A 13,457-nucleotide genomic window follows, 5' to 3' on the forward strand; every position below is an offset into this window, starting at 1 on the left:
TATAGGTTTCTACACCTCTGGAATTGAATTCAAGTGGGAAGGACATTAATAAACAAAACAAGAAAAGTACCCAATAGCGATGGGAACACAAAGGGAATTGAAACACTCTAGTGAGGCAGTCAAGAGTGACTGGGAGAGCTACTTTCTAAAGATCTTTCTGGGCCTGATCTCTGGTGGCGCAGTGGATAAAGCGTCGACCTGGGAACACTGAGGTCGTCGGTTCAAAACCCTGCACTTGTCTGGTCAAGGCATATATGGGAGTTGATGCTTCCTGCTCCTCCCCCCTTTCTCTCTCTCCTCTCTAAAAAATGAATAAATAAATAAAAAAAAATTAAAGATCTGTCTGGGAAGATCTCTCAGATGACATTTAAGTCTAAATTTAAATGATAAGAAAAAGACAGTGTAAAAGGGACAGACAAGTGTAAAAGGGATGTGCAAAGGCCCCGAGGTTGGCACAGCTGAGACTTGCAAGAACTGGAAGGAAGGCCAGTGTGGTCAATTACTTGTGTGTGGCTCGTGTTTGTCATCTGTAAAACAGTTGTTGTGAGGATGAAACTCTTGACACCACATCTGCATACAGTCTGTGTTCAATAAATATAGGTAAACTGCTAGAATTATCATCCTCATCATCATCACCAGTGAGATCCCATCGTTGGAAGTGTGCATACAGAGGCTAGGGAGCCACTCAAAGGCATGGCCTGGTGATGGTGATCAGGCCTCTAAAATACCCTCAGCAATTAGAGATCCCAGGAACAGACAAGAAGAAAGGAGGTCAAAGAAGAAACTGTTACACTCAAGCTCCTAACCCAAGGTACTTTAAAGAACTATTGAATCTCGCAACAATGTAGCACTTACCTGACTAATTCTATCAACAAATGGCCGTTTCCCATCTGAGAGTCTAAGATTGGAATCCCCAGATGGTTAACAATCCACCAAGGTAACCAGGTGACACATACTCTTTAACCCTGAGCTCTAGCCTCATTAGGGGACACTAGGTGAGAACTTACCACAACAGAACTGAGAACAACAGAAAAGGATGACTTGTTCTAGATTACCAGCTTGAACATGTGTTAGCTATTGACAGAATTAAGTCCTAATGAGCTTATTCTTTGACGTGAAATGCATCCCAAACCATTTTATGATTTCATGTTTAAAGTATTCCAAGCAGAGATGTACATACCACAGACTCCCTTGGCAATATGTTTTCCTTTAAAACAAAAAAAACCCCACGCCTCTATATCTTGACCTAGTTTCTCAAAATATTTACTAACTTGTTAAGCTTTCTGAGGCCCACTAATTTCAGGCTGTCAAAGATGCAGTCACTGATGACAAAGTTGACTTAGGTACCTTTAAGTTAGGGAAAGAAAGGTCGCCTTTAACCCCACCCCAAGCTCTTAATTATTAAAGGTCATAGTCTTTCAAGTTCTTTTCTAAAGTTCACTCAAATCCAAGGTAAATGTATACTACAACCATAAAGAAATGTATGGTGTCATATATCCATAAAACAATTTCATCACCTACCCTTGATAACTTCATATTCTTTTAGAAGGTGGAAATCACATTAAAATCTTAAAACCTCATGTACATCATAAAGCCAAGTAATGCTGAATGAGGGCAACATCAATAGTCCCAATAACTTAATGTGAAATGCACTAATATTTTTATTATGCCAGGTTTTTAGCCTTCTGAACTCAAGGATCTGGGGAGAAGGGAGAAGGAAAAAATATTCATAAACCAAGTGATTCAATTAATCAATTGAGTCTCAATGTTAGTTTTTTCCCACCATAATCTTGGCTTCCTACCCCATACCCAACCCCCCAAAAGGAAGAAGCCTACAAGAGCAGATTAGAATCAAAATTCTTCCATCGAAAAACATTCCTTTAAAACAATGAGAAACAACTTATGCATAGAACATGTCCAAGAGGAATCTTTAAAAAAATACACTGTATGTAGATGATTCCTTTGACTTAAATTGAACTAAAAATTCCTTTTCAATATGTAAATTTCAGTGGACCAAAGGACATTACCACGGTATACTAATATTTACCTTAAAAGAATCAAAACTGTGCCTTCCAGAAAGCAGAACTGAGACTAGCAGGCCCATTCAAATCCAAATTTATCTACTGGCTTTTGCAACATAATCCAGCCCAAAGAATGTGATTCATATCTCAGCTATGCAACAGCTAACTTTTCAATGTGTTTTGAAGTAGGTGCCACCATGGAAAAAAAAAAGTAACAGTCATAGCCTTGGCATTAAAACACTCTAAGCAACTTGAGAGTTTTTAAAAATAAGAACTAAGTAATACAGGCTCATTGAAGAACTTTAGAAAATACTGACAAGCAAATAGAGAAAAATAATAATCCCAAAATGCCAAGATAACCACTATTAACATTTTAGTTTACAATCTGCTAAATTGTTTGAAAAAATAATTTTCACCTAACTGAATTCATAGAACATATTTTTATGCATATATATAAATTAATAACATTTTATGAAAGTATCATCTTCTGCTTTATGAATATACCCTAATTTAATTAGCATCACTGACATTCTATGATCTATTCAGATGTCCTACACTAAATGAACGGAGTAGGCTGACCACTACTAGTTCCTAAAGTCATTTGTCCATGACACTCTTTTCTAATTACACATTAGAACTTGTGATCTTTTCATAATACTTTGGAAAATTATTACTGAACCAATCCTCAATATTAAATTTTTATGGTGTTTCCAATTTTTTTCTATTATGAAAATGCTCTGATCAACTTCTTACTTATACATTTCTGTATATTCTAGGAAATAACTCTAAAAATAAAGTTAATAGGCCAATTGATATACATATTGTTAAAAACATGATAATTTCTGTCCAACTGTCCCCCAACAGCATATGAGAATTATAAACCTTTTAAAATAACTTTTTATTTAAAGAATAGTTTAGAAGTAATATGCACTCATCATATATACTTAGTATTTTTAAACTTACATGATTACTTTTTTATGGACATGGTTAAAGTACATAGCTATAAATATCAAAGGTCTCACTGTAATAGAGGTTGACTCAGAATATACTTCCTCACAATTTATAGAACATGACCTGAATAGATATGTTAAATTGTCTCACTTTCATTTTTCTCTTTGTTTTATTTACATAGTTCTGGATAGACATTCTATACTTAAGAAGATATTTATGATTCCTTATTTCTACATAGTCATTTACATTACTAAAATATTTAAAACAAAGAATTTAAAAGGAATAAAACATCCTCAAAGCATTCTTTAACACAGCACATTGAGACATATCCCTAAAAAGTACTTCAAGTTCCACAAGAATAGCTACATACTTAGAACCAAGACTTCAATAACCAAAATCTTTACCAATCAAGCAATACGAGTATCATAGAAGGAAACGTGTAGCTTAAATATAAGGTCTACCGGAAAGTTCTGTCCGTTTTTGGAATAAAACAAAATACAATTTTTTCTTACCATCAATAAACTTTATTAAATAATATCATTGCCATTATTATTAATGATTTCTTGCCAGTGTGAGGGCAATTTGTATATCCCATTTTTGAAAAATGTTTTATCTTTTGATGCGAAAAATTGAACCAGTGCTTGTTTGATATCTTCTTTATTCTGGAATTTTTTGCCCTTCAAAAAATTTTGTAAGGACAAAAACAAGTGATAGTCAGAGGGTGCTAAGTCCGGGGAATATGGTGGATGCGACAGACATGCTTCTGTAGCATTTCTTCCTTGTTGAAATTCGGAAAAATTACAGTGGCGTAAATGAACTTTATCAGTAGCCATGGGTACACTATGGCTTCACACATAAGACTAACGTGAATCAACTTTGTTTTAGTTAATTTGCTACGTCAGTATGTATACCTTAAGTGATAAAAATAGAGAGGCACACATGCGCCAAATAAACATGTGCTTATGTGTCGAAACTTGTTGTGATAGAAATGGACAGAACTTTCCAGTAGACCATATGTATGTCTGTTAATTTAAAGCCTACCTTCAGTTCATATATCTACAGTTTTATAATAATAATAAAGCTCCTAACATAGTATCCAGATGGTACACAGAGAAAAACAGGCTGTGTATTCTTTTTTCATTTTAAAGTGACACTGGCTGTAATTTTATACCTGAGAGCAACTCTCAAAATGTCTTAAGTATAGTGTTCACACACAGGGTGGAGTTCTGTGTAATTTTCAAAGCTCAGAAAAAGCCCAGCCTGCTCCAAAATATCTTCCCTAAAGCCTGTCTCAAAATCACACTTGAAACTTTCTTAAAATACAGAAATTTTTATTCAACAGATCTGGAGAAGAACCAGCTCATCTGCCTTTTTAGTTTTTTCAAGCCCCCAGTTGATTCACTTGGACAGCGAGAGCGGAAAAAGCCCCCGGTTATATAAGACTGGGGGAGGGCATGGTATCTTAAATCCCCAGTTCCAACGTTCATAGGAAAACCACTAATCTGCCTTAGTCTATTTTATTAGATCAGCTAGGTGAAGACTGTGGAGAATGAGAAGTTTCAAAATTGGAAGCAGAGGTAGGTACCTAGTGGCCTAGCCCTAGCCACCAAAAGGAATCGGGGTAAGAACACAGGGTCAGCAAATCAAAACTCAAGATCCATCCTGCCAGAAACAATGGGACTTCCTACTTTAGACAAATAATCCCTCTAACTCCATAAAATAGGCTGAAAAGAAGAAAAAAGTGCTCAGTTATATTTTTGTGTTTAAGAGGGTCAGTGTGAAAAATGAACAAACAGCATTCAACTACAGGTCACAGTGACACCAAGCAATGCCTGTCGGCATATGATGACATTAAACTGGGTTGAGAAATTAAGGCAGGATACCAGGGGCATTATGTTACTTTTTACAATATAATAATCCTTTGTCAGAATTATGTTTCTCAAAAGAAGTTTGTCTCAGAAGAACAGTGCAATATGAGCTCCCCCAAAAAACTCTCTTTTAAGTAATTTATGCCTAAGGAGCCATCATTTTCTTAGGCTTGCATTACCTACCAGATCTGGATTTAATGATGTCGCTGAACTCATTCTGCCCATCGTCAGGCCTGACCTCGTGTTCTCCATACTTGGCCATCTTTGCTGAGTTACTAAATCCTCTTTTTTAAAGACATCAATACCTAAAGAGAAAAGGGAAAATACTGACTTAAAAAAAATACATCTATACATATTTTATTTAGTATATAGTTATATACAGCTATATATAGTAAGCAGTTATTCAGCAAATATTTCAGTGCCTACTACGTGTAAGGTACTCATCTAGCAACAGGGATATGACTCTCAAAAAGAGACACAGCCTCCACCATTATGAAGTTTATAGACACTAGGCAATTAATTACATAATGAATTATTTCTGATATGCTACAAACATACAAAGGACAAGCACAGAGTAATATTATCATATAGCAGAAGAATATCCAACCTTCCCTGGGCAATTAGAGAAGGCTTTCTTGAAGAAGTGACATTTCAGCCAAGTTTTCAAAAATGAGAAGAATTTAATTGGATAATCCTTGCTTGAATTCAGAATTTTTTAAAATACACATGTTGGGATAATTTGAAAAATCTGAATTTGGGCTACATATTAGACAATACTATTGTATCAGTATTAAATGTCTTTAATATCGGTTAATGGTTTTGTCCTTGTGCAAGGAAATGCCTTTGATTGCAAAAGACACATGACGAAATATTTAGCAATTGAGTGTGATAATATCTTCAACTTGAGTTCAAGCAGGACAGCGTATATCTGCCTATCCTATCTATGTATGCCTATCTATACTTATCCATGTATACATGTGACAAATATACACACATACAGAGAGAAAGAGAAATTTGAAGCAAACATCGGAAAATAGTAAGTAGGGGATGTAGTTCAAGGTCACATGGATGTTTAAAAGCCTTCTATTCTTTCTAGTGTAATAATGCAAGCAGGATATGATTGTGGCCTAAACAAGTGTAGGTCGAAAGAAATGGCAGGATATGTGGGATATTTAGATATTAAATAAAGAAGGTGCACAGGAATTGGGAACTGGCTGGATATGAGAGGTTCAGGATACTAAGGTACAAAATGACTGCCCAATTTTGACTTCGGCAATTGAGTAGAGGGTGAGTCATTCATTGAGCTGGATAGTTCTGGAGGAGAAGCCACTGAAAGTAGAAATAATGAATGCAGTTTGGATTGACTGAGTTTGAGGTGCCTCTGAAATACATAGTGGAAATAACAAAAAGCAGTTGGATATACAGGTCTGATTTCAGGAATGATCTAAATTAGGTTTAAATCCGAATAGCTGTATGTTATATCACTGACAGATTTTATTTTAGAATGTACATCATACTAATTCTGCTGACTATAGATATCACTCAATAAGATCATTTTCATATTTAATAATTAATTAGCTGGAAGCATCTCTAGAATTTAAAGAATTCTATCCTGCAATACCACTTTTTCTTTAAGAATTGCCCTAATACTTTCTGGAACACGTTGCCCCCAAAACCCAGACGGAATCAGAATTCAATCAGCAACCTGGCTCTGTCCTAAGAGCCCCTTACACAGACCTCAGAGGCCAACTAAGTGAATCAATCACTTAATTGGAATATAACAGTCAACACACCCAAATACTAATCTGTGAATAATGGACATTCAGTCACATATTACAACATATATCAGAACCAGAGTTTACTGCTAGTTAAGTTACACAATTCAATTATTTAATTCAAGGACATATCATATGGTATTATTATTTTATATAATAATATGTTTCAGTTTGTATATTTATGTAATATTCAGCATTTTATGTTATTTTATGGTATGTAATATTTGAGAAAACACCATATACTATTTATAATATAAATATAATTTATAATAATTATATTTTTATCCTCATCAGTCAGAAAAAGGGTGTGTTATAAGGATAAAGAGGTCAAAGTTACCTGAGAAAAAAGTTTTGTGTCACAGATTTTGAGACAGATGAAAATCATGGTAGATTGCTTAAGCTGTAAGAACAAGTTAGTCTCCAGCAGGGAGGCATGGGTGGACTGTGGATCATCAATATGCTGCATTTGTGAGCATCAACAACTAGTTTCATTTTTTATATTATAGTCTACTCCTGCTAAGACTTTAGCGATTACTATGTGATTAACTTTCCTTTTGGGGTACACACTTCTAAAAGATTTGCTGAGTTCTTCAGTGTATTTTATTATATTCAAAAACCAAAAACTTTGTTCAGAGGAATTCATATAAAATTTTATTATGGAAAATCCGGTTTGCGCAACAAAATTCTCTTCACTGGAAAGCAACTAAGCCCTTTGAGAAATATCTCCAGTGCTCTCCACAACAGGTCTTAGCCAGAGCTTGTCACTTCAATGCTTCCCAAAGACCTATCCCACTCCGTAAAGGAAAAATGTAAACTGTTCACACAAAGCTTTATTTCACCTGCACATTAACAATATTTCCTTTTGCCACTTTCTCGGTAATTTCTCAAATGGTCTCTTCTTGATCATCAAAATCCCCTCCACACTACAGAGACAGCGGAAAGGGCAGTCAGAGGTAAGGGAAGAATGGGAAGGAAGGAGAAACAGTGATAGTCACCAACTGCCACTTATTGCCATGAATGGCAGAAGACTCCAGGCTGAGTAACAACACATGGCAAGAAAGACACCTCCTTCTAAATCAGTAAATGCTGTAGTGATTTATAAGTCAGTGGTTGTCAGGAGCTGGAGCCACAGTTTCCTCAGTAACACTGTGCCTTGAGGTGGCCTTCCACTTCCACAGAGGGAAGGCCAAGTTCGTTGCAAAACGGAATAAATGAATGGGACATTGCTTTGGAAGCTGTAAGACCTTTGAAATTGTAATTTATCGTTACCACTGCTCTGTGTTTCTGTGTCCTGATAAGGATGTTCTGCAAAGGTTCGCCCCATCTCGCTGAAACCAATACATTCAACACGACATCCACCAACAAGTTCTTCCTAATATTCTCGGCTCTCGAATGGACCTGAAGCCATGAGTGAGTGGCAATAAGCCAACCTGGGGTGAAAGGACGGGAAGCGGCCTTGAAAGGAAAGCTGAAGTTGTCATTTTAAAATAATATGGTAATTACATAATGTAAGAGTATACAAATTAGTTCAGCAATGTACAGTGTTGATGGTCATGAGATGCTGCTCTACGGGCAAAACCAAGTCAGTCACTGACAGTGGGCACCGAAACCCTAGCTGGAGACACGGAAAAGGGAAGCCACGGGGGCAAGAGTTTGCCATCTGCTTCGTAAAAGACACCGCCCGGTGCCAAGAGCTGCCATTCATTCTCGGAAGCACTCCAAGGGAAGGCTACTACTACAGTGATTGATACCGTTTACAGGGGCAATAAAATGCATGTAAACAGCCAAAGGAGAATTAAAGAGCTGTCTCATCGGTCCCATAAATACGGTAGAGAGAGGGGGGTACTGCTGCGTAAACCTTGGCTCTCGCCGCCTGGAGCTCGGGAGGCTGAAGCATCCACGAGCTTCTTCTCATTCCTCCAGCTCTCGCCTGGCCCGCAGCGCAATCTGCAGCCTGCGTCCCCCACGCCACTCAGCAACACGCCAGGATGGGCCAACCTGACTTCCTGAGGCCCGTGCAAGTTACTAGGCAATGGACGTGGCTGCTGTCGCGGGTCTCAGGGGCCGTGAGCTCCAGCCCCGACCTGAGGACACGGGGCTCTCTCGGGCTGTGGCAACCGCTGCACCGACCCTCCCAAGAGCGGCGTGGGAAACTAACCCACGAGGCCCTGGTGACCCAGGTGACCCGATGGCTGAGAAAGAGGAGGAATCTCTCCCCGGGACATCCCAGCAAGCAGAGCCTGGGCTCTCTAGTTTAATGTAAAACAAACTGCCTGGCTCTTGGAGGTCGGGCACGTTTTCTTCTTTCCTAGAACAAATCCTTTGCTGGGCCTGGGGGTGGGAGGGGGGATTCTCTTTTAACATCGTGCCTTTTAGAAGTTGCACTGCCTAAAATTGGTGCTTTGTTGGTTTTGTAAGTGGCCTTGGACAACCAGAGCCTCAGATCCGTGGCCAAAGATGGACATGACTAACCTTACCAGTTGCAGCAAGAGATGCCAAAAGTCCGGAAAACCAGAAGAAGCGACTGCACCGGACCACGCACCGACTGGGCGCCCGGTCCCCGCTCCGGAGCCCCACCCTCAGGAGCAGCAACGGCCAGGAGGTCGAACACGTTTCCTGCCAGGCGGACTGGTAGGCTGGGAACTGCTCCGCTGCCCGCCGACCACAGACACCCTTTCCCCACCCTCTCCTAGCGGACACCTCCGGAAGCCCGCCTTCCTGGGCTGGGGCGTGTGTGACAGGCCCTCCTCGGAGGCCACGTCCCCTCTTGGAGATCACTGGCCCTGCGCCCCTCACCGCGCGAGGCACGAATGCGCGCCTCTCAGACCCCGGCGAAGAGAAGGACCCGGGGAGCCAAGCGGCAGCCCCGAACCTGTCGGAGGAATCTGGGTCTTTTGCTACTAGACGGATCCCGGGAACCTCCTCCTCCTCTCTGCACGTCTCTGTCGTTCTCCCTCCCATCCCGGGAAAGAACTCTGGTTGCGAGGAAAGTGTACGCAAAAGTTGGTTACATCTCAGCCTCAGTCTCGAGAAGGAGCTCGGGGAGCTGATCCTGGGCGCAGGAGCTGCAGAAAAGTCCGTGCTCTCCGCAGCCCACGCCCCGTTCCCCCCGGGGCTGTGTCACATTACCCAGCGAGGTGCTTCAATAATGCATGGACTTACCTGCTCCCGTAACCCGCGGGCCCGCCTCGCCTGCCAGCCGCCGCCTCCCCAGTGGGCCAAGGGCTCGTCTGAATGGGTCTGTTTCGTAGGAGGGGTGTGCGAGCGTGAGTTCTATAGTGCGACGTTTTTTAAAAAGGAAATGTAGAGACCTAGACGAGGTCCGAAAGGAAAAAATCGATTTTGACAGCCGATTAAAAAATGCCCCTGATCTGTGCAATCTTCCTGCCCAGCAGTTCCGCCAAGAACAAAACAGCCCAAGTGCAAACCTGGAACGGGCGCGCAGGCACCAAGTTTGCCAAACACTAGAGAGTTTTCCGTCTGCAGAATTGACCCCGAAGAAGGGGGGCACCGATCTCGGTGACTCCCCAATAGGCTTCGGGCGCCAAGGCTCCTCCTCGCCCGCGGCGGGAGAAAGCCCGCGGCCGGCTGCGGCGCCCGTTCTCCACCTTCGAGGCGAGGCGACTCCACAACTTGGTACGCCAGCCGCTCGCTCGCCCGGCTCCTCCTCCTCCCGCCCGCGCCGCGGGCCTGCCCCTTTGTTGGAGCCGAGCACTGGAGGCGGAGGAGGAAGGGTGGGGCGCAGGATCGCTCCGAGGCGCCCCCCTGGGATCGGGCTCGCGGCCGGGCACCCCGGCGCCGGCTCTCCCGAGGAGGAGGCCGAGCAGGTCAGGTCCGCCGGCCCGCGTCGCTATAGCGCTCCCGCTCTGCGTCTCCGCCCGCGCGACCCGCCGCCACCAGCCCAGCAACTTTGTTTCGGGCGATCAGCCCCTTTCGCCTCCCAGTGCAGCCCCGGCCCCGGCCCCGGCCCCGGCCGGGCCCAAGCGGCCACCGCCGGTTGGGCTCCGGGAACGTGGCGCCCGGAGTCACCTGACCGCGCGCCCGGTCAATCAGCGCCCGCCCTGCGCGCCCTCTCGGCCCGCGGTGGCTGGCCCTGCGCTCGGTTGGCCTGGGGCTGCGCGCCCCCGCGGCTCCCGGAGTCGGGAGCTAGAATGGATGCCTCCCACAAACAATCCCCTTTATTCAGATTATCCGAAAATGTGAGTCACGCCCCCACGCCAGCGAAACTGGGGACTTCGGGTGATTTTTTTCTCCTTTAGAGATAAATTTCCATTTGCTTCTCCGTTCCCCCCATCTAGTTTGCTGCCGTTGCTGATTTTTTGGCCCTAGTTCCAAGGGTATGGTTATTTTATATAGTTTCTTAGTGTCGTTTTTAATGTTAAGGCAAACTTAAAATTTAATTTTATATTTATTCATACTATCAAGAGTGTTTGCACTGACCTTATTTTCCATTTTCCAATGTACACACTCACAAACATACTTCTATTATATCATAGATCCTGTCTCAAAGCCCAGGGATTGGTGTAAAAATGTCCTAAAAAAAGAAATTTGTGCTGTGTGTGCATTTCTCTTATTTACATATTTCATTCCCCATGTGTTTCTGTGATTCTTTTTCTTGATCATCACGCTTGGGAGGGGAAATAAAAAAAACGAACCGAAGTGCTAGTTGTTAACAAAGAGGAAGGGTGATTGATAAGCCAGCCCTGGCCTATTGCTGGGTTAGTATCTGAGAGTTAACAATTTACAAGTTAGTCAAGATAAAACACTTGGAGCCTTAAACAAATTTTTCAGAAAGAATTCACTTACCTTTTATTAGTTATAAAAGGAAAGCTTCCCCGGTTTCTAAGTGCTGTGCAGCGTTGGTAGGAGGTCCTGAAAGATAGTTTTTCTTAAAGTCTCCAGTTTAGCTTTTTTCCTTGAGAGTTTTTCTTCATATAATCCAAATAAGATCCAGAAGATTAATTTGAAGTGGGTATAATTTATTAATTCACTTTTCCTCATTCATTCAACAAGCATCATCTAGGGGCCTACCAGGTTCCCTGGCATGTGAATGATAGGCAAGTAAAAATCCTCTCAAGGCCTTACCTTACAGAACTTCAAATCTAGTGAAATAAGTCGTGTAAACAAGTAAGGACATGCAAGATCGGCAATAAGTATTAGAAGATGACAGATCAAGTGCTACTAAATCTGGCTGTATTAAGGGAGACTGAGGTTTCTTTGAACTTAAAATTCTGTAAGTGAAAAGCACTTTGTAAATTGTGAAGTGCAGCACAAATATTTAACTCGAAGTTTTTGAAAAACACAGTCATTTGGGGACCTAGAGTTTCTGAGTTTTTAAGTCCTGAGGAAAGTTTAAGCTTCCCAGAGGCTGTAAGGGAAAGGTCCTGAGGGACCACCTGTGTGCGAGTGACTCCGCTCCACACTCCTTCAGCGGCTTCCCGTGTGCTACCTGGGACCTTCGCTCTCTCTGTTTCTAGTCCTTCTCCCCTCGTGCACAGACTGATATTCTCATAGGCCATGGCCAAGAGAGAACACAGAACTTCATCTGAATGACCAAGAGGACCCAAGCTGGCCCTCTTCCCTGTTTCCTTTGTAAGTGGGGAAAGTCACATTTAGTGGAAGATTTTGATCCCTGAGGGCTATGTTTCCATAGAGCAGTCAATGTGATCTTTCTTTGAAGCCTGAGAATCCAACTGGGAGGACCGTGAGATAGACTATCTGCAACCAATATTCCACCTGCAGTTCACATAGCGGGGAATGGGCCTGTAGCGACAGTGCTCAGCGGGGTTTCGTCTGCCCGCTCCAAAGATCAACACAGAGCATTCAGACAGTAATAGGAACATGGCCCAGGATCGACCATTAACCCAACAGTCACTACAACGGAAAATAATATCAGAAAATTGAACTACTGTCATTGGGATAAAGCCCTTGGCATAGAAAATATATATTATGATATGAGTAGTGTATGCGTAGATTCATGTATAAAGATATATATAGGTGTGTATATATATTATATAGAGGTATTGTTAGGTATTGTTCATACACAAGGAATGGTATCCTAATATAAGAAACAAAAAGGAAACTTTCTCTACTAAATTTTGTGCAAGAGTACATAAATGCAGTTTCTCTATACACAATAGAAACACAATGTATAAAAAGCAAGACACTCTTTCAGTTTTACTCTTGGTGTTGCCTATAAATAAAGTCCTACGGAAGTGTTTAAGAGAGGGACAAAGGTTAGGGAACTTACCTTTCCTTATCTTTTCAGGTCAAGAAAGTATAGATCTGTGGCTTACATATAACAGATACAGTTACTAGAATATTTGCTGAAATTGTTGCTGAATTTTTCAGTCAAACATTTAATACTTATTAAGCACATTAAAGATAGATATAAAATTATTTGTGATACAATTATGGAAATGAAGATGATGATGCATGAAACTTTTAGAGAATAATTAGCCCAAAGGAAGAATTTCTCACAATGTGGTGAGCTGAAGAATCACCAGGGAGTGGAGTTTGATCAAGATGGCAGTTTAGGGCCTGACCTGTGGTGGCACAGTGGATAAAGCGTCGACCTGGAAATGCTGAGGTCGCCGGTTCGAAACCCTGGGTTTGCCTGGTCAAGGCACATATGGGAGTTGATGCTTCCAGCTCCTCCCCCCATCTCTCTCTCCTCTCTCTCTCTCTCTCTCTCTCTCTCTGTCTGTCTCTCTCTCTCCTCTCTAAAATGAATAAATAAAATTAAAAAAAAAAAAAAGATAGCGGCTTAGGTAAACTTTATGCTCCCCTCCTCCCACAACCACATCTAATTACAACTAAATTATAGAACAAGGACCCTTGAG

General features: G+C 41.7%; 1 protein-coding gene across 1 annotated transcript in view; it reads right to left on the reverse strand.

Annotated features, from left to right (window-relative positions):
* The window catches only part of UTRN (utrophin), a 515,659-nt gene extending 505,746 nt beyond the window's left edge, over positions 1–9,913 (reverse strand). Inside the window, exons 1-2 of the mRNA XM_066373070.1 lie at positions 9,778–9,913; positions 5,024–5,145 (exon numbers count right to left, since the gene is read on the reverse strand). Coding sequence (XP_066229167.1) covers positions 5,024–5,102 — 79 coding nt within the window. The 5' untranslated portion in view covers positions 5,103–5,145; positions 9,778–9,913. The remainder of the gene's footprint in view (positions 1–5,023; positions 5,146–9,777) is intronic.
* Positions 9,914–13,457: the final 3,544 nt, after the last annotated feature.

Source organism: Saccopteryx leptura, chromosome 3 (genome assembly GCF_036850995.1).
Source record: "Saccopteryx leptura isolate mSacLep1 chromosome 3, mSacLep1_pri_phased_curated, whole genome shotgun sequence".
Lineage (NCBI taxonomy): Eukaryota > Metazoa > Chordata > Mammalia > Chiroptera > Emballonuridae > Saccopteryx > Saccopteryx leptura.